Source organism: Lipophrys pholis (genome assembly GCF_963383615.2).
Source record: "Lipophrys pholis genome assembly, chromosome: 1".
Lineage (NCBI taxonomy): Eukaryota > Metazoa > Chordata > Actinopteri > Blenniiformes > Blenniidae > Lipophrys > Lipophrys pholis.
The window spans coordinates 52,968,568-52,989,782 of record NC_137635.1 but is presented as its reverse complement, the minus strand read 5'-3'; the positions used below and the strand labels follow the sequence as shown (position 1 = coordinate 52,989,782).

Below are 21,215 nucleotides of genomic sequence, written 5' to 3'. Positions count from 1 at the left end.
AACAAACACTGAATCATCTCTCAAAAAAGTAACAGTTCTTAGAGGTATTATGCGATGATACGAACTGGTTTAGTCTCAAGTGCAAAAGGACACGGAACATTCCCGCGAGTTCCTAGAAAACTCCACCGCTGCTCGAACTTCCATTCATGCCCTGGAGGGGAGATGTCTTCATGAGGAACAATATACTGTAGCGCATTTACATTTTTGAATTTGTCTTTCCCCGAAGCTACTAACACACCGATGTAGAAAGTTTCTAATGCTTTTCTTTTTTTTTTTAACCCCAATGAGCTTTTTAAGCAACTTCCTGACATAAAGCCTCATAAAGCCATTTGTTCCACTTCTTTTTTCCAAACGTCAAACAAAATCCCTTCCATTACAATGTCTCTTTATTTACTTTGATTTGTGTGAATAGCGTCTGCGTGTGCCGAATCAGCTCTAAGTCATGGAGCCGCGCTGCTGTCCCAACATGCCTTTGGTGACACTGACGGTGCGCCGCCTGCACTGTGAAAGCGTCCCGTCCATCACAAAGCTGCTGTGGTGGGAGTAAATGACGAGTAGATACAGTTCATTGTTGTTGCACTTCAGCAGAGCTTTCCGGAATCTGCATGTCACTCAGTATTTATACGTCTGCGGCCACAGATTTGTTGTTGTAGTTCGATTTCTCGCTTGCCTTTGACGGTAGTTGAATAACTTTTCTGTTTTGAATCAACTTGTCCCTCAAACACTGATTTTAACCTAAAAGATGGAGGGAATGACGTTTTACGGACAAAGTAAAGTTTGTTTTTAATGCAGGGCTTTCATTTGTGATGTGGTGCATTTATGCGTTGTAGTGAAGTTGAATGTTGCACCATCAGATGAAATGCGTTAGTTATTGCTGAATCTCTTGTTTTTTACTACATTTTAATTACATTAAATTGAATCTTGACATTATTATTAGTTTGAGACATCTATCTATCTATCTATCTATCTATCTATCTATCTATCTATCTATCTATCTATCTATCTATCTATCTATCTATCTATCTATCTATCTATCTATCTATCTATCTATCTATCTATCTATCTATCTATCTATCTATCTATCTATCTATCTATCTATCTGTTGAATATAATGCAAGTTGTTGACACGGCATCTCTAAGTGCTTGACACTGACCTTCAGTCAACAATGGCTGACCCTTTATAAATGCTCGGTAGGGGCCATCTTAACTGAAGAGCCGTCTTGTCTCGTACATTCGTAAGGAAGCGTCACACCAGCCCTGAACAGGTTATATAAATGTCAGAGGTGCTAACGTGAGCTTGAACTCCATCGACTCTCCTCGACAGCCTTGCAGAGTCTGACCGGTACTTGAAGCGTCCTTAGTCATCATTCTTCTCCCAGTCCAGTAATCAAGGTACCAGGATGACAGTTAGCAGTGATCTCCAGCTCGGGGACTCGGGGACTCGCTGGCTCTGCTCAGCGCGGCTACATCAGCACTTATGACTGACAGGCTCAACCATGTGTTTGCTGAATTGGACAACGGAGCTGTTGAGGTGGATTGGCCATTCAGACAGCTGCTTGTGCAGCACGTCTCATCTGGAGGATTATATTTTATCTAACTTTTTCCAAAGGAAGCGTTAATATTTTGTCATCCTGATAACTTTTACAGAAACCGGCTGACTGGTGGATTTCTTGTGCGTGCACGCTTGCAGCCAAACACTTCATCACAAAGTCTTTAAACAGCCCTCAGTTGTTCTGAGGAGGCTCACACTGCTGATCTTGTGTATATGTGCACCACGGCTAATTTCACAAAACAGCAGGATCGCTTTATCCCGCCATCCTCTATTTACATGAAAAATGACACCTCAGCTGTAACCGTCGGAGCATCACTCCCCCATGTGCAAACAACATCCCAGAGTGGCAACATGGGGCTCAGAACACATGCTGTCAAATATGCAGTAAAAGCTTGGCTTCATATGCATATCGCTCATTATGGGTTAACTGTGGCGTCGCAATACGTGGAAAGAGCTGTAATGGATGTACAGATGGAAGGAGGGGGTGGCTTCGATGGATGGTGAATGGACAGAGGGAACAGAGCTCGTTTCTGCCACAGAGAAATGTCATCATGACATACCTCTCCATCACTGAACACTTCATCACATTCTGTTGGGACATATCTTCATTAAAAGCTTCTTCTTCTTTTTTTTTTTTTTTTTTGTCCCCAAACAAATCGGTCCTTTGTACCAGAGGAACAGATGTGTGGAAACAGCTCGAGATTTAAATTACACGAAAATGGGATTTACCATTGCTGTTGCATTCACACAACACCTTAATACGGAGTCCCATTAGCACCAAATGAGGATGAGTTATTCACTCTGAGAACAGTTACACCCCCCCCCCCCCCCCCCCCAGTCCTCGGGGTGACAAAAATGATCTCATTTGAGAAAGCTCATCTGGTTATGTGGCACAATAATGACTCTGGATGAGCTACCTTTAGAGACTCCAGTTCAAGATATATACCATTATTACTTGTTCATTACTGTGGAGGCTTCTGGCGATGACAGATGATGTATGGGCCCCCACTGCTCCAGAATCTGCCGTCGGTGTCTCTGTCCTGTTGAATTGTACGGAGCACCTGCCAAGACCTGAGGCTTTTTACAGTCTATATTGCAGACACACAATTCCCCAAAGCCAGCACTCTTACTGAAGAATATGTTCCCTCTTTAGACGGAATACAAGAAGAGCTCGAGACTGAGAGACAAGAGATGTGCATTCTGCGAGCCTTTTCCAGTAAAAAAAAAGAATTAGCACCATGAAATGGAAGAGAGCACAGGAACAGGAGTGGATGCCGAGCCACCTGAGCTGATAATCGTCTATTATTCAGCAGGTGCAGATGTGAATATTCACACCAATGGACACTTTCCATTTGAGCACATGTACACCACCCTACCCTCCATCCCTCCATCACTCCCTCCCTCCATCGCCCCCCTCAGATAATGGAGTCTGTGGAGGTGGCCGTGCATTTTTGTCGAAAATTGAGGAATATGTCACACGTTGGAATTGCCATCTGGAAATTGGCTTCCACGCCACTTTGCCCAAACCTCCAGGTGACACAAAGAATCCACTCAACAAATTAACAAGGAGGAAATTCGAGGGAGTGTCCGACGAGTCTGCCGAGCTCGGAGGCCGAACACGGGAGCCACAAACATTTTTATTTCAGTGTTTCGAGGTTGGACACGCTCGCTTTGCCCCCGGCTCGACGTGCGAATTGTCAACACGAGAAGAAAGCTGGATTTAACATATTCACGTGTACTTTTGAAGTCATGTTGGTGCTAAAACGAGAGCAATCCCACTCCACAGCTTCTCTGCATCTCCTTAGAATATTTTTCACCTCCTTATCAGCTCTTAAGTCAGACGTCTCCGCCGAGTGTCTCGTAATCGTGTGATCGTGTAATCTCCCTCCCCAGGCCACATGCCAGGTATGTGTGGTTAGATATGTAGTGAAGCAGCCAGATTTATCTTGAGATAAACTGGGACAATATGATGAATAGATAATAAAGGCACCCAGGGGGAGAGCGCTATCCGGGTTAACTTCCACCACATAAAGATAGCATTTGTAATGACGGCTGGAATCAACGGGGGAAGCCAAGCCAACCAGGGCTCCAAAGTGACCAAATCAGTTGTGTAACTTTGCTGATGCAGCAGATGAGGGGTACAAACCAATTGTGGCTGTGACAAGAACAAGTGAGGTGATGAAGCACCGCGGAAGAGCCTTTTCTGGGTCTCACCTGCTCACTGCTATTGGCCACAGAGTGCTAAACTAAAGATAGAAACAGTACAGTTTGAAGTCCAAATGATGACTCTGTCCTAACTTCCTTTAAGCTCAGCCAAGCCAAAGTGAGTGACTGCAGCACTCATCTACTCTATGCTGTTTCTAACAACTTCTTATACATCAGGTTGCATGAGACCGACTCAGTCATCTAGTGATGCAATTCAGAGGCCACCTTGTGGTACATCCTCAGCAAAGCACCTCCGACCATTGTGGAAAATGTTACATCTGATTATATCGACGAACCAAATCCCTTTTTTTCAACCCATTTTATCTGACTTGCTCTTCACACACAGCTGGAGCCAATCCCATGTGACATTGGAATCAAATCAAGGTAACACTGTACAACAGGAGCGTCGAGCACATTTTAGTTCAGGGGCCACATACAGACACATTTTAAATCTAAAAGCTTTTTCTCGGCTGTGGCGCAGAGTATAGGTGATGAAAATGTCTATTTTAGCAAAAAACAAACAAACAATTGACTACAATCTCAACATAAAACCAATTTTTATAGCGCAAAATACAGTGACAAGTCCAAAACTTCTCCTACAGCTGCTGCATAAAACATGTTTTTACAAAACCTTTTTTATTAAATCTATGTTCTCACAACTTGCTCGGTGGTTTGGCCGGATTGGAGCCTCTTTTGGCCGGTTTTGGCCCCCGGGCCTTATGTTTGATACTCCTGATCTACAATCATTAACACCTATCTACACATACTGCCAATTTATAGTTGTCAATTAAAAAAACATGCATGTCTTTCTTCAAATGTGTGTCGAAACAAGAGAAAAACTGTTGCAAACTGAGCTCAGAGGGGATACATACATACATACATACATACATACATACATACATACATACATACATACATACATACATACATACATACATACATACATACATACATACATCTTTCTTTGTGTGCATGAACCACAACAATAAACCTCGTAATAAACCTAGTGTTCAAAATAATAATACAGTGAAATTTACACAGACACTACAACACTACAATAATATTTTAGTGTTTTTTTTTTTTTTTACTTGATTCAAATAATAGAAGGTTGACATTAAAGTAAAATTAAAATAAAATAGAAAAAACAACCTCAAAGTGAGCTTCAGCTGTTTCACATAGTGAGTTTGAACAGTTATTATGACAGCGAACACACATCGCCAATGAGCACAGACAAAAAAAAAAAAAATCAATCATTGTTATTACTTTTGAACTTCAAATCTATTTCAGAGCACATTTGACATCAATTTTTAATAATATTTCAAGCTGATCTTGGTGCCACAGTCAGGCTGAAGCTATAAAATGATACCAGCTGCAGTGGCTGTGGCATGTGTTTGTGACATGAGAGCAAATTGGAGCAGAAAGACAGGAGAGGACAGAGGCGGAGGGTTTAAAAATGTCTTATTTCTCGTGCAGAGCTTGGCGTGACTGCGGCGAGTACGCCGTCCTCTTCGTCCAGGCTTTGCTACAGTGGAGAAAAACTCATCATACAAAGTTCTTGTTTTGACCACAAGCGACAGCACAAAGGTCCCAGAGCTGATGATTTTCCTGTTCACGCCACCAGAACTTGAAACAATAGGATCTGACAAGCTCTGTTCTAGAAATTAGGATGCCTGCCAGACCGTCATTGCCAGCAAGCCATAAATGTTTCATGTGGTGCTGATATGGTAATCATTGGATCCCTACAATGACACCTTGTGAGAGTTGGATAACGATGGCTGTCTTTCAGGCCTGTGTGACTCTGGACACAGTCCAACAGCTGAGGCACAGCCTGAAGTCTGAAAAAAGCCCCCGCTGCATCCAAAAGCTTGATAAATGTCTGCATAAAAATGGACAAAGTAAAAGTTCACCTTGGTCCGGACGCCGTGCGGCTATATGGCGAGGAATGCAACACAAATGCACTGCTCTGACTTAAATATGCATTGGGGGGGTTTTTTTAGCGAGAGGGTCCAGGTGCCCGTCGGTGGCACAGACCCAGCTGGAGGATGTGGCTGACTGGCGCTCAGGCTGGCATACTAACAGAGCCAGGGGTGCTTTCACAGCGAGTTGAAAGAGCCCGGCACACCCAGGGTTCAGAAACACAAACTCCAGCTGCATGTCCACTCGCTCACACTGCTAAATCTAAAGTCGTATATACGTTTTTGTTTTCCGTTTTTTTTCGCACTTTGGAAGCGCAGTCTCCGCCTCGCTGCCTGTGATGGAGGGATGCTGATATCGTGACATCAACAGCTCCAACACGGCACCTCCACTCTCCCTCTCGCCGCGTGCGAAACTCCCTGAGATTAAATGCGGGCGCGAAAAGAGAAATTTTCAGATCACTGGGGATGAAGCAGTAAAAGGGCCAACATGTCTAAAACAGCTTAATGTATTACTTCTCTCAGGCGTGTGTAAGCCCTTTATTAACGTGAAACAATCTTGTCAGACACCTGTTGTTCATGCTGGGGGTATTTATTGTTGGCCTAAGTCAGCACACTGTAATCCCTGGCCAGAACATGGCTGCATTACCACTGTGACCTATTCTTGGTCATCATAATTTCCTGAGTGTGTGTGTGTGTGTGTGTGTGTGTGTGTGTGTGTGTGTGTGTGTGTGTGTGTGTGTGTGTGTGTGTGTGTGTGTGTGTGTGTGTGTGTGTGTGTGTGTGTGTGTGTGTGTGTCCAGTGATTGCAGGCACCAGTTTCTCCAACACCCAATGTCATGCAGAACAAATCGCCTATTGCTGACACCAGTGATTTCTTGTCTCTGCCGCTGAGAAGTGTGTGTGGAGGCAAAACAGTTGGGTCTTACTGACGGGGACTTGGACATTTCTGTGATTAAGTAGTAATGGCCCGGGACGTGACAGGGAAACAGGGGATTTCATCGGTCCGCAGGGCAAGAAAAACTGCACAGCCTGGAGCTTGTCTGCTATTTTTGGTTGAGGAAATATAATTATTTCAAGAGGTTTGCTCACCAAACTCACAAAAAGTGGGTTTTTTTTTAACAGCCTCAGTCTATAAAATGTCGCTTTACAGCTGGCAGCATGTTTGTATAGAGGAGTGATTGGCATACAAAAGTCACATCAGAGCTGAAAATCAAATGAGGCTGTCATCGTCTCACCACCTTCACCACGCCTGCTTTGAATTCCAGCGTCTGCATATGTGCTTAAGCCACTAATTGTGTTCCCTACGCTGTCGTTGCATGCCTGTGGTTTATCTAAAGTCTAACTTATATTAGGATCTGGTTATTTTAGTGCCCTTAATGGAATACAGTACTATACTCGGATAATCAGAGGCGTGTGTGTTCTGATTTAGGTGCGAGGTTTTCGAGGTGCAGCGTTGTCAACGGTTTCAGTTTCAGCTTGAACAACAGCAGCGAATGAAAAGAGATGGCAATAAACAATAATTAGAAGGTGATGTTTCCTGGGAAATATAAATCTTTTACTTGGCACTTACAGATAGCTCTGTGGTGCTCCTCGAGGTGCCCGCGTGAGCTATAAATGATACTATGGGGACACCTGCTGGCCAATGTGTGTATCTGTCACTGCCCTTAAATAAAACGGTAATTATATAAAATATTAAGATCGTATGACACGTTTTATTTATTTTTTTAAATATCAAAGTAAATACAGAATGAAAAGCAAATAAATGGATGAAATATATTAAGATAAAGATGAATTAAGAATAAAAGATAATGAAACAAAATACCTACATGACATAATTTCTTGGAGACTTGAATACTACTTAAAAAAGACTTTTAAATAAAAGTATTGAACAATATAATACAGTTGGTGATGAAAAATTTACGATTCAAACGGTTGCATTAAGTATATTAACTACTGGGTCAATCTCTGATCATTGCACTTTGTATACATATAATACCTTGTGACTGTGGTACATAATTTAAACATCACAGAGTTTGACCGTGTTTAAAGTAAATTAAATTAAAAAAAACATATTGGACAGCTGCAGTGAGATCTCAGCTCTGGCTGCCAGTGAGCGTCAAAGCATCCACTTCAAACTTCTGGTCTGTAAAAGCTTTAAACGGCCTCACGCCTGAATATATCTCAGATTTACCAGCAGAATATTAAACATCCAGACCCCTGAGGTCCTCAGATTCAGGAAGAGTGTTCCCAGAGTCAGAGGAAACAAGGTGAAGCATATTTTAGTTCCTACCTCCTCACATGGGGAACACACTTCCTGCTGACACACTCGCTTAATAAATGTTTAACTTTGTTTATTATCCTCTTTATGCCTTTCTTAATCACTTTGTTTGATATTCATAAAATCAATCACTCAAGATTAAGATTCTTAATCGCCTTGTTCTAAAAGCACTGTGGATGTCCTTGTGTCTTAATTGTGCTACAGAAGACTAAGATAAGCTCATGTAAATGGGCCTTGAACCATCAATATTGGCTGGTTTGATCATTTGTCTTAATCTTTTAGTATTTTGAAGGTGATGAACGAACATTCAATGAAATGAATGTGCTGTAAAGAGTGCTCTGACCCTAAAGCTGAGGAGGAACAGAGTGCCCATGCCTCCCCCCGTCTCCATCCAGGAGGCCAGTGTGGACGTTATGGAGGAGGAGTAGAAGTATCTGGGGGTACACATAGAGAATAAAATGGATAGGGGGAGGAGGCTCTATTCTTTGAAGCAGCTGAGGTCCTTCAACATCTATTACTCTATGCTGAAAGTCTTCTGCGAGTCCGTGGCGGCGAACACTTCCCTCTGTGTTGTCACATGGGGTCAACAAGCTGATCGTGGCTGATTCCAGCAAACTCCTCAGCAGTGATGCTGTCCTGGAGGTCCAGCCAGAACAAAGTGTCTCGGCACCTCCATGGCCTGCTGGTCATCAGCAGGAAGTCCCTCCTGTGTCCAGAAGACTCGCTAACTCCTCTTCTAAATAGTCTTTGTTGTGTTTTGGTTAATTTCATCTTTTCTGTTCTTTATATTGGTCACCTTAAAGCCTTGTACCTGTCAATATTCAAAAATACTCATTTAAATTTGATCCTGTCTTACATTATATTCAACTATCTTTTCTATTTATTCTATGTTGAGCAACATTTAAAAGAATCTCTCTCTTGTATTTATATTCTATTCTTCTGTATTCTGTTCTATTCTATTCTATTCTATTCTTGCGTTTTTCCATTTTTTTACAGTTTGATCTCGATTGTAAACATCTGAATTTGCAGAGTGTCATTGCGGTGGCCTTGTAGAATCAGTGCATCGTGTCTGTACATTAGAAATAATAATGATGGCCGTATCTCTGCTCCCTGACCCCAAACATGTGAACGACAACGCACCCGGCCACCCAGCGCGTCACGAAGCGACACACAGCCAATCAGAATTCGGGAAAAGACGCTTGCTGCTTGACGAACATCCGCCTCAGCCAATCAGAGCTCTAGAAGCGGCAGCAGTGCCCGCCTTCGCTTCGCGCGTAGCCAATCAGCGACTGCAAGTAATTACTAATTCATTACATTGCAAAGGGGAGTGACGCAGTTATTGTAGATCTATTGATACTCCATGCTTTTCTCATATGACCTGAAATTATAATATTTTTTTCAGGCGTCTTGGAATCACCATCCGGCACGAGCGGCGCAGCAGAAGAGGGATTCCCGCAGTGAAACGGGGGCTGTATGAGGGATCCGTGCGCGCCTTGAATTTGGATGCCATTCCGGTTGGAGGTTGCGGTGAAACCCGAGGACTGGATGCGATAACCAGGAGGAGACATGCCGCAGCCGAAATCACGAAAGATCGCCATCCTGGGGTACAGATCCGTTGGTGAGTTCGGACGCGTGTGTGTGTGTGCGCGCGAGCGAATGACACGCCGAGGTCGGGACGCGATTCCAGCCGCCTGTCGGGTCGGTTCCAGTCGGCGAGGCGCCCGTTTATGATAGACTTAATTCTAGGGAGTGGGATCCGCGCGCGAGCGCCACCAGGTGAGCCGTGGCCTTCGAGCGCGCGAGGCCTCTCATAATAAACAACGTCGATAATTTCACGACTCCCGTCGATCGTTAAGTCGGTGAACCCGTTTAAAGCCGGTGCCGTCCGATTTGACGCAGAACTGCGCGCCTCTGGAACCGGAGAGGCGCAGCTCGTTGCGGAGAAGATGGTGATGGTGATGGTGATGTGGAGGAAAATGGCACACAGGCAGCAGGACTTGGAGGCCCGAGCGTGTCAGCAGCACCGATAAACCCTGTGACATCCCCACAGAGGACTGACGCACCGCACGAGCGCTTATAGGAACCTGATGTGCTTTTCTGAGCTGGAATAGCCACTTACACTTTATACACTATTGGTGTTAAATTTCTTTCTTATCACATCTTTCTTTCGCGTATAGAATAGAAATGAAATGCTAAAACTGAACAGTGTCTCGTGTAATCCACAACAAAACACCATTGACAAGAGGATACACATGGACATAGTCACTATAATCCCGCATTTATTAATTTTAACCCTTTACACGGCTCTCATTGAAATTCTATTTATATACTGCAAAATACAACACAAGTCATCTCTGGGCACTTTTCAAAACCAAACAATTCCACATGAACAAGCATGAGTGACCATAGTTAGAAATATTTGGAAGAATACGGTATGACCTACTTTTTTTATTTTTTTACATTTGTGATTTATTAAACAGTCTTAAACAACACAACCAAAATTACACCATATACCTAATCGTATATAGAACATTGGATGTTTTCACAGAGGTTTCACAATCATTTTGACTCACACCATATAATATATATATAGATTTTTAATTTCTTTTTGCAGAAAAGGGATGATTTCTGTCATTTCAAATCGCAATAGTGAGCTTTAAAATAGAATGAGAAATAAAACTGAAAGGGCCCACACATTGTTACCTGCCCCATAAATGATGAAGCCCATGAAAAATGTAAATAAACACATAATAAAATGATAGTAATTCTCATTAATCAACATTTCACCCACAATTGACATATGACACACACTCAGTATCAGAAAGTGACATTTTTTTTACAATTTAAAATCAAATTATTTGCCTGTTTTAAAGCAGATAACGACCACGTGTTACATATAAGTTGAGGTAACGAAGGTGTGTATGGTCTCTTCTTGATGCGACGGCGAACTGCAAACGTATTGGACGTGAGATGAGAGTTTGAGTGAATCTGTTCTTTGGCCTTATAAAATTTGACTTTCTCAACTGTCCTGGATGATGGTTCAGAAGTTCTTCATTGTTCTAATGATGGTGGAGCACATGCAATATCTCATTTCTCCTCAGTTTGACAGTGTCTTGGTAGACACTTGACACTAGACAAAAATGTCCTCTTGTTTGCGCCGTATGGGCTTCCCTTCACTTTTTTGTTCTGATCCATTTCATAGTCAGATGTGCTATAAATGTTGATATTAAACGCGTGTGAATGTCGGCGTTTCCTCCAGCTCAAGCTGTCTCCCTCTTCTCATTTGTGTTCGACAGGAAAGTCCTCCCTGACCATTCAGTTTGTGGAAGGCCAGTTTGTCGACTCCTATGACCCAACAATAGAAAACAGTAAGTGGCTCCATCAATCCGTGTTAAACTGTGGTGATAAGCCACCCCATTGTCTCTGAAAATCTCTATTGTTAGAAGACCGCTTGACAATATTCACAGTCATTCAAACTTGTGGTTTGTATATTGTATTAATATTGTTATGTAATCGTAATTCAAAAATCTTTTTTAGTTTCATCTTTTACTGGCATGTGGTGTAAATAACGATGATATTGAAGCAATAGATGAATTTTACTAGTCTGTTGCAGTATGTGGAGGCGCTAATATCAAAATCAAACACATTTTAGTTCAGGGGCTCTTTTACCGGATCAGTAAAATAGTCCCACGATAACCTTTAAATTTGAACTTTAAAGATTTTCTTTGTCGTGGCGCAGAGTAAACATAATAGAATTGTCTATATTTTGGCATAAGACAAGCAATTACTACGGAAAGTGACTACGATGTCAATATAATAAAGCCAATTTTAATTAAATCTTCTAGTGGAAAATACATTCAAATGTCCCCCCCAAAAAATATCTTCTATAACTGTTGCATTATGTTTTTGTTTTTTTTACAAACTCACTCTGACAGCATGGCTCTGAAGCAGGAACGAGGGAGTTATCCTCCATGGCAGCAGTGTGGTGTTGTGTTGGTACTCGTAGGGAATTTGTTAAAAAAAGTCAATGTGTTCTTTTAAAAAAAATTTTTTTTTACTATTTTCTTGGTCTGATTGGAGCCTCTTGCGGGCCGGTTTTGGCCCACGGGCCTTATGTTTGGCACCTTTAAGTTTCTCCTGCAAAATACAGTCATGTCCTGCAAATAAAAAATATATAAAAAATCCATATCAATCAATCGACCGCCGTCCAAATCCAAATTGACGTTAAGAGTGTTTTATTGGCCAACTCTCACCTCAAGGCCATAAGGTTCCAGGTTCCAGGTTCCAGGTTCCAGGTTCCAGTCTGCTTGGATTCACTCCAGTTCCTCCTCCCACTGCTCAGAAACATTCATTTGAAGCTGTTGGCGACTCTAAATCACCCCTCGGCGTCGTCGTTTGTCTGTTTGTGTTTGGCCTCTGATGGACGAGGAGTGCGTTCAGGATGTATCCTCCCCCCCCCCCCCCCTTCATCATCGTCATCATCATATTCATCATCCTCTGGGACTGGGTCCAGCCCTGTGCAACACTCGGTGGGATGAAGCACTGAAGAAGATGGATGGACGCTTGAGTGGAATTCGTTCACATGTTGCATCGGACGTCTTTTTGTTCGGTTTTGAAATATTTAGAACCAAACATCGGTAACCTTCATGGAAAAAAATGTCAAACATGTGTTAAATCACTTTGTTTTTGGTTGTTTAAATCTTCCATTTGCCTCTTCTTTTCTGACTTGCTTACGCCTATCATTATATTTCAGCCTGTATGTTTTAGCGCGTGTAATTAAATTTTTTTTTTTTTTTAAATGTCATGTGAAAAACTATTTCGGTTCTCTATTTATGTGAAAATGTGTAGCTGAACTGACAAATAAAGCCACTTTGACTTTGACTTAAACATAATCTGGATGCACCAGCCTACATTTCAGGATATAAGTAAAGTAAATAATTGATGAGAAATGTGGTGATTTCAGGTTAATTAGACTAATCGACCAAGCATCCCGTAGCATGATGCTATCTGTTTCGTATTCATTTGACAGCAAATGTACGCAACTGTGTGACTTTTTCTTCTTTCACATATCTTATGAAAGAGTGGGAGAGTAAAATCAGTAGAATCTCCTCATATGTGAATTTGATGTCATGAGGCGGAATTTTTCCAGATTGAGTTTTTAGCCAACGTTCCCTCTAAACCGATGTTCAGACGGCACCGCAGCTGATTTCAACCGTTTCCACCAAAGAGGGAAAAACCCTCTTCCGGGGAACCTTTGAGAAATCGACTGCGGTGGTGTTCGGTTGAAAGAAACCTCTTTTCGCTGATTTGTATTTGCTCGGACACGGCTGCTTTACAAGGAGAACTTCGCTTCGAGGCATTTGGAAAGTTTGTTTGGTTTTTTTTTTGCAGGATGAGAGAATGTACAGTAAATCATCAACCTCCTAAACACACATCATCCCAGACGCTCAGGAGATTTGAGTCTAAACTTCACCTCCAGGCTGTGTCTCTATTTCCTGACATGTTCGCTCACATACCAGCCAATGTTTTGTTTTTTTTGTTTTTTCTCCTCCTTCCCAATGTATGGTCTGTGTCTATAAATAACCGCGGGATGGTTAACATAAAGTGAAGTGTCAGCGTCGGCATCAGCGAGATGCTGCGGGCTGTACGTTCCCGCTGTCTCGCTATAGATAATACGACCCATCTGCGGGCGGATATCGACAGCGCTGCACTGAATGAACTCGGCTGCTACTGAAATGGAGCCTTAACTGGGCGGTGTTGAGATCTGCAGTCCGCAAGCTTTCAGTGACGAAGACCATGATATTTTGTCCCATCTGCTTCACTGCTCTCTGCTTTTGTTGACGTGTTTATTTAGGATTTTGTTGATTTATATCTTGCTTATTCCTCTATTTGCAGCATTCACTAAGATGATTACAATAAACGGACAAGATTACCATCTTCAGCTTGTAGACACAGCAGGGCAGGTATGGCTCGCTTTTCATTTGACCGCCAGTCGTTTTATTGATTTATGTAAATATCTCCTCTAACATTACAATAACGTCTCTTTATATATGTTTCTTTTTTTTTTTCTTTTCTTTAGGATGAGTACTCCATCTTCCCGCAGACCTACTCCATAGATATCAACGGCTACATTCTGGTCTACTCAGTCACGTCTAATAAAAGGTAAATGGACGGCCTCAAAGGGGAAGCCAACGTGAGTTGTGGTTGAAACGTTCCCCTCTCTGTCTTCCAGCTTTGAAGTCGTACAAGTTATCCATGAAAAACTGTTGGACATGGTGGGGAAAGTTCAGTAAGTTCCTTTTCTTTCCTCTTTAATTTTGCCCGCCGTTAACAGCCGTGGTGCAATGAGATGTGCAGATGTGACATTTGTGATTTATCCTTTTTCTCCGTGATGCAGGGTCCCAATTATGCTCGTCGGAAACAAGAATGACCTACATATGGAGCGGTATGTGTATACACACACACACACACACACACACACATACACACACACACACAAAGACGTACAGATTCAATGTTTTTTCTTAAGCGAAAGTAAAAGAAAAAAGAAAAGTGCAAGTTACAAAAGTAAAAATATTTAAAATAATTTATAAAACAAAATCTATCCTTTAAGCTGGTTTGTTGTAGTAAAGTCGTGTGTGAACTTAATAGATTAAACAACGTGTCGCCTTGTGAGTAGTTTATTTGTAAATGTGAGGGTTAATGTCTTCCTAATAAAATTTCACCAAAGTGATTTTTTTATTTTTTTTCCCTGTACAAAACGGGAGCAAAATTCAAATAATGTGCACATTCAGTCTTCACCATCACGAAGGAAAGGAGTTACAGATTCAACTATTGTTAAAAACTTGAGAGGAACAGAAAAGAAAAAAAGGTTGAATGTTTCAATTTAAGTGTTTTCTACAGTGTTAAATTATTAATAATAGAGACTCTGATGTTGATCATCATTCAGGGTGAACCGTCAGAAGCCACAAAGTAAATATAACCAGGATACACACAGGTTGTGTTTTGTTTTTGTTTTTCCTCATCAAATCACGACCTTGTTTCAGTTTGCAAACTCAGATGGAAGTAGTTCCTCTTTAACCTTCAGCGAGTCTGACCTAAACCTTGATTTCTTTCACATTGTGGGTCCAAAGAATGATAAGCACACACACTATCACTCATTAAAGAATTAAACACAGAGATCGTGATTCAACTTGAGTCCAAATCACAACGTAAAACTAAATAAAAGTGTTAATACTTGGGCTGGACCTTCTATAAAACACAATGAATTCCATTTTAAAGTATAATTTAAGAAGGAAACAGTAAGTATGACCATGTGTGACTTATTATGTGTCTTTATGTTGTTGATCTAATGAGGGAAAACATGATGAATCACAGACGTTAAGAAGGTTTTAGAAATACAATTTTTGTGTTAGAAAACTAAATTACTTAAAAATGTACACCTCAACCGCTTCTCATTTGCAGATACACAGATCAGTTTTTAATACTGCAGCAGAAATCCAAACCTGGATGTTCTTCTTACGTGACACACGAACTGAACTCTAGAGGAGATGTTGATATTTAGTTCAGGCGTCGGCCTCATTCGATATGTTTCTGTGTAACCCTGCACCCAAAACGCCGTGGGATCATTTAGAGGAGCACATTTCATAGGAATTGCACTCTGTGGGCGAGTCAAAGCCAACAAATGCAGCCAGACTTTAAAATATTTATATGTTTTGTTCCTACCGTGATTTTTGTTGTTCTTGTTGTTGTTGTTTCTCCTCAGAGTAATCAGTTGTGAAGAGGGAAAAGCTTTAGCTGATTCCTGGAACGCCGCCTTCATGGAGTCCTCAGCTAAAGAGAACCAGGTCTGATATCAAAGCCCGTCTATGCATTTATATTAATATATTGTCAATAGAAGGAAGAGGTATCACTGTTTCCTTGTGGACTTCCTCCTACAGTTAAAAAAAAAACAACACATTAAGGTTTGGTTGAATGACAACTCCAAATTGCCCACATGGGTGAATGTGAGTGTGAAATCTTGCCCGTCTCAACGTGTCAGCCCTGCTATTAAGTGGCAACCCGTGTGCGGCGCGTCCGCCTCTCACTCTGGAAGCAGCGCCGGCCTCCTCGGTCCTGGAGAGGATAATTGGACAGAAATAACGATAAATTAGTGATTCGTGGCTGGAGAGTTAGAAAACAAACTTTAACAATCTGAGCTCTTTCATGCGCTTACAGAGGACATCCTGTAAATAAACCAAAAAAAAACAGTAAATGTAAATTAATTTGGCTCATTTTGTTTCATAATCTTATTTTATTTGATTTTTTTCTGCATTATGGAAAATGTAGGACCCTGCATTTATATGTGTTTCTATATAGATAGATAGATGGATAGATAGATAGATAAGTAGATAGATAGATAGATAGATAGATAGATAGATAGATAGATAGATATTGATCCAATTTATTGTCTATGGCAGGTACAAGTGGCAGATATTTTTTTTGCTTTTTGCCAGTGTGTGATTCAGACCTAATCCAGGACACTTTTCATAAGTAGTCCTGAAATGAAACGTTTAAAACTAATCTAAACCCAAGTCTCAAACCACACACAAAGCAGCCTGAAACCAGGTCAAAAGGATTGTAGGAAATCAGTCAGAAGCCACTCTGAACCAAGAGAAAATCATAAATTAAAACAGTCTGAAACTATTGTACAAAAATGAACCAGAAACGGGAAAAGGCTCCAGAAACGGGAAAAGGCTCCAGAAACTAATTTATCTCGACCCGGGCTAAAAAGAAAGACTGATCTCAGTTTGTTGGTCCTGTTATCGGACTTTTCTCTCACGATTTTCCAAATAATCGATAAAGCTGCATCCAGACGCATCTCCGGCGCAGCGCGCGAAGCCACTGCTCCATATCAGAGCTCCACCACGTCACCATGAAGCTTCATGCAGTGTTTTAAGGACAAAAAAAGAATCGGTGCACCCAATGCTTCCCGATGACACTCCGAACAAAGACGATATTGTAGTTTCAAAACTCTTTGATTAGTCGAACAAATCCATTTTCAATCCTGGAGGGTTTCTGAGTAAAGCTGTGTGCAAAGCATTATGGGATTGATCGTCTGAATCACGTGGTATTCGTCGTGCACATGAACCCACACATCAATGAGAATTCTTTATTTATCTGATCTCTCATTCCAACAATAATTCACTTACTTTTCTGGGGTCTGTTTGACATTTCCTCTTGCGGTTGGCAATTTGTTTGCTCACAAGCAGCAGTGATGTGCATCAGGAAAAGGCTAAAGGTCCTTGTTTTGTTTTGTTTTTTAAAGCAGAACTCTGCCGTACCGACGATGTGACAAACCTGAAATTCACTCTCCGGTAGGCGGGAGCGGAAAACAGTGGGAGGTTCATTTGAATGAGGCAGAGCAAAGCGAGGTGTTGGTTTTTGTTTCTGGAGCAATATCAATCTGCTGCCACCGAGAATGACAGAATAAAAGGCTTTCAAAGTAAATAAGCTGTACTAATTAATCAGTCTGTGAAGAAAAAAAAGAAAGAAAAAAAAAGGGTTTATTGTGTTTGAAGCAGGAGCATCGTTGAAGTAGTCTGCATTGATTTATAAATCAGCGTAAGTGGTTATTACATTTCCTGTTGTCCACTGCTGCTTAATGCAGCATGAAAAAGCTTCTCCTTTGGTGCATTAAATGGCCGCAGTCTTCTGAAGGCATTAGGAAACATGTGTTGCTAACCCGGGGCGCCGGTGCCATTACGCGCGGCCATCCACCACGTTTATGTTTATTAAATCACGCTAAACGACAGGCGGCCGCTACGAGGTAACAACCAATCGATGGGACACGCATCAGACTGGTGGAAAGTTAATTGTATTGGTGGGAGATCACGGCAGATCATCGGGCTGCCTCCTGTGCCTCCTCAACCATTTCTCTTTTGCTAAAGCAGCATTTTAGCGTCACACACGCACACGAGAATAAACTCGCACTCTCACCAGCAATGACACGATACCTTTCTCAGGAGCCTCTTCCCCGATCGTTCCACGCAGGGGATATATTCCCACTTTTGCAGCCACCCTCCGGCACATTCGCGCCGGCCGCATCCAGGTAAACGGAAATAGCAGGTGTGCTCGGCGTCTCCCACGCAGTCGGTTCCACTGCACCTTTGCTCACGTCACGCTGTTCCTACGTTCAGCTGCGTTTCCAGCTCTCTGTTAGTCTTCCCGTTTGAGAGCTCAGATTGTCCCTTTGACACGAAGGCCGAATGAAGTCGTCGAGGTGATGTACGGGTTTATTTTCCAACAATAACATGATACTATTCAGTCAGTGGATCAATCCCACAATGCTTTGCTCTGTCACGTGTGTAGATGCATCCAAACCTGCCAGTAGGAAAATGGATTTCTTCTTACTAATGTTCAGAATCGGATCAGAAAGAGACAAAAAGTGTTTCCTCCACTTTACAAGGAAGAAACCTGCAGAACCAGACTCAGATTTATTAGGGATTTTCTGCTGTTCCAGTTGTGGTTAGTTGATAGAAGGAGAGGAAAGAGGAACAAAGAGATTGCCGTCGATCCGCTCGCTGCAGACGTGACGGAGGCTTAGAATATGAACTTCCAGTTCCTCTTTCAGAGATCCTGCAGGCAGGTAGAGCGAGAACACAGACTACATGGTGAGTGAGAAGGGGAAGAAGCTCAGCGTCGCTCCTCCGGCAGTCTAAACCTGCAGCAGCTTGACTAGAAAGCGGTCCAAGGTGGCCTGAAGCAGCCCTGTAAGATTTATTAAAATAGAAAAGTCTTAATCCTGACCTCAAAAGCAGAGGCTTTGTCAGCCTCCCGTTCTACTTTTAGAAAACCTATGAACCTCCAGTAAGCAGCACTCTTAAGAACCAAGTGTTGTTCTGGGGCGATACGGGACTAACAGCTCCTTACGATGGAGCCTGGTTGTTAAGACATATTTTAAATTCATTTTTAGATTTAACAGGAAGCCAATGAAGAGAAGTTAATATTGGAGTGATGTGATCTCTCCCGCTGGTTTCTGTCCAGGACGCTCACTGCAACACTTTGAATCAATGGAAGACTCTTTTTAAGCAGTTATTGGGACACCGTAATAGTGGATATTTACAAGCGTCCTGTGTGTGTCTCTCACCTCCCCTCAGACGGCCGTGGAGGTTTTTCGAAGGATGATCCTGGAGGCAGAGAAGATGGACGGCGGCGTGCAGCCAGGAAAAACATCCTGCTCCATGATGTAGAGCCGCCCAATCAACACACAGGACACTGCACTGGGATATCCCGTTACTTGAAGGCTAGCTGCCAGTTCTCCTCCACCTCAGCTGACTCCACCCACAGGGTCCTAAATATCCAATACTGTCTATTTATGGCTCTGATTCCACTGTTATTTATCAGTATTTCCTATCCCCCTTTTGTCATCCTTGTTTTTATTTGCGTGTCTGATAAAAAAAAGATAAAAAAAGAAGTTTAAAAAAAAAAAAAGAGGATGAGTGATGGTTCCCTTGTCTGATATTTCCCGCCATGTCTCCATCCATCTCTGTGCTCGGCACTGATGCAAAACACAGAACTCTGTAGTGATGTATCAGAAAAAATGTTTTCCCTTCTCAGAAACGACAGCAACTGTAACTAAGAGCAGAGATAGTAGTGGCTTGATGCATCTTAGCTTCTCATTATGCAGCTTCCATTTAGGCTTTTCAGGCCCTTGTTTTGATGAAATGACGCCGAGACACGAGAATCGTCCTGCCCACCATGCATACGCCCTGGGAAATGGTTCGGCGGACACACAAACACACACACACACACACACACACACACACACACACACACACACACACACACACACACACACACACACACACACACGCGCGCGCACACACGTTTCTTCTGATACATCGCCAGCTGTTTGTTCCTTCCAATATAAAGCTCTTTTTCTACTTCAGCACCTCGCAGAACCCTTCTTCTCTGTCCCTCGGTTTGTTTATTAGCGGTTACTGTCAGCCAAAAAAAAAAGAAAAAAAAAATCTGGATCCATTTTCTAATGTTGAAAATGTTGTACAAATGTTTTTGATTGTAATCATTAAAGCAAAAAGTGGTTATGTATGCATTCTGGTTTGTGAGTTATTGCACTGGCAGTGAATGGTGGTTTGCACTGAGGCTGTGGAGTTTGCATGTTCTCCCTGTCGATGCGAAAGCGTGTGTGAATTTTCCCAGTGATGGGCTGGCAGCCCGTCCAGAGAGATCTATGCCTTCGCACATTGTGAACCGGGATTGGCTGCAGCCACCTGCTGGAATCTCGGCAGGAAATGAGAGGATAAAATCTGTAGATGTTGTCGTGTCACAGTCGGAGCAGGTGTAGTCATCAGCACGTTTTGCCAGCGAAGCCGGGAGTTTAGTGTTAATGCACGGTGGAATCGTGGTCGGCGTGCTCGCCTCACAGCGAGACTATACCTGATCTGAGTCAAGTTATAGCCTTTTTTGCGTGGACTTTCATGAGAATGAGTATATTTATCTGTGGATTCAGATACTACTTGATATAATCTGCTGGTTGCATAAAAGTATGAAATATTGAGGTTCATCACTGATGGATTGTGATCATGCATTTTTTTTTTCCAAGTACCCCAGTTTTTGTTCCTACAGTCCAAAAATATGTGTTTGAGGTAAAGTGGTGGCTTTAAAGTACCTGTAGTGTGTGTGAGTATTTCTGTGTTAACCCTGTGTGTACACCCATATTCAGCTGGAATCAGCTGCAGCGCCCCGTGACCCTCAGCCGGGTGGTGGAGGAGATGGACGGGTGAATACTACAACGTGTCTGAATGTATATTTTTCATCATTCGTCCTGTGATGGCAAATCAGCCAAGACCGGCTCCAATTTCTGGCTATCTTGAGTAAAGCACTTGATAATTTTAATGATTGTTAGAGGAACATGTGGAAGAGGGTATTTTTTTGTTCCCTATCATAATTTGAAGTAGTTTTTAAAAGGACAGCAATAGGTAAAGAGGATGTGCAATTTCCAAGTTATTTCATCCTTTGAATATCTGAATAAAGGAAAAAATAACCTGAAAAATGTACAAGCGTCGGGTTCAGGGATGCTGTGAGTGGAAAGCAGTAAAAGAGGTGTACTGCAGCTCTCTTCCAGTAGAGGAATAAATGCCACCTTTATGTTATTCATCAGTCAAATAGTATTAAATTCCATATTTTAAAGATAATCAGAGATAGATGTTGGTGTTTATAGGCAACGTGAAGCATGCACATTGAAGGTGCTACAAATTGGCTG

The 21,215-nt window shown here is 42.1% G+C and overlaps 1 protein-coding gene across 1 annotated transcript; it reads left to right on the top strand.

Annotated features, from left to right (window-relative positions):
• The first annotated feature begins 9,238 nt into the window (after window positions 1-9,238).
• Window positions 9,239-20,044, top strand: rheb (Ras homolog, mTORC1 binding). The gene is made up of 8 exons (XM_080475603.1): window positions 9,239-9,569; window positions 11,248-11,319; window positions 13,847-13,914; window positions 14,031-14,113; window positions 14,184-14,240; window positions 14,349-14,396; window positions 15,717-15,798; window positions 19,090-20,044. Exons 1-8 carry the CDS (start codon window positions 9,518-9,520, stop codon window positions 19,180-19,182), a joined length of 555 nt encoding a protein of 184 aa, XP_080331729.1. The 5' UTR covers window positions 9,239-9,517; the 3' UTR covers window positions 19,183-20,044.
• The last annotated feature ends 1,171 nt before the right edge of the window (window positions 20,045-21,215 follow it).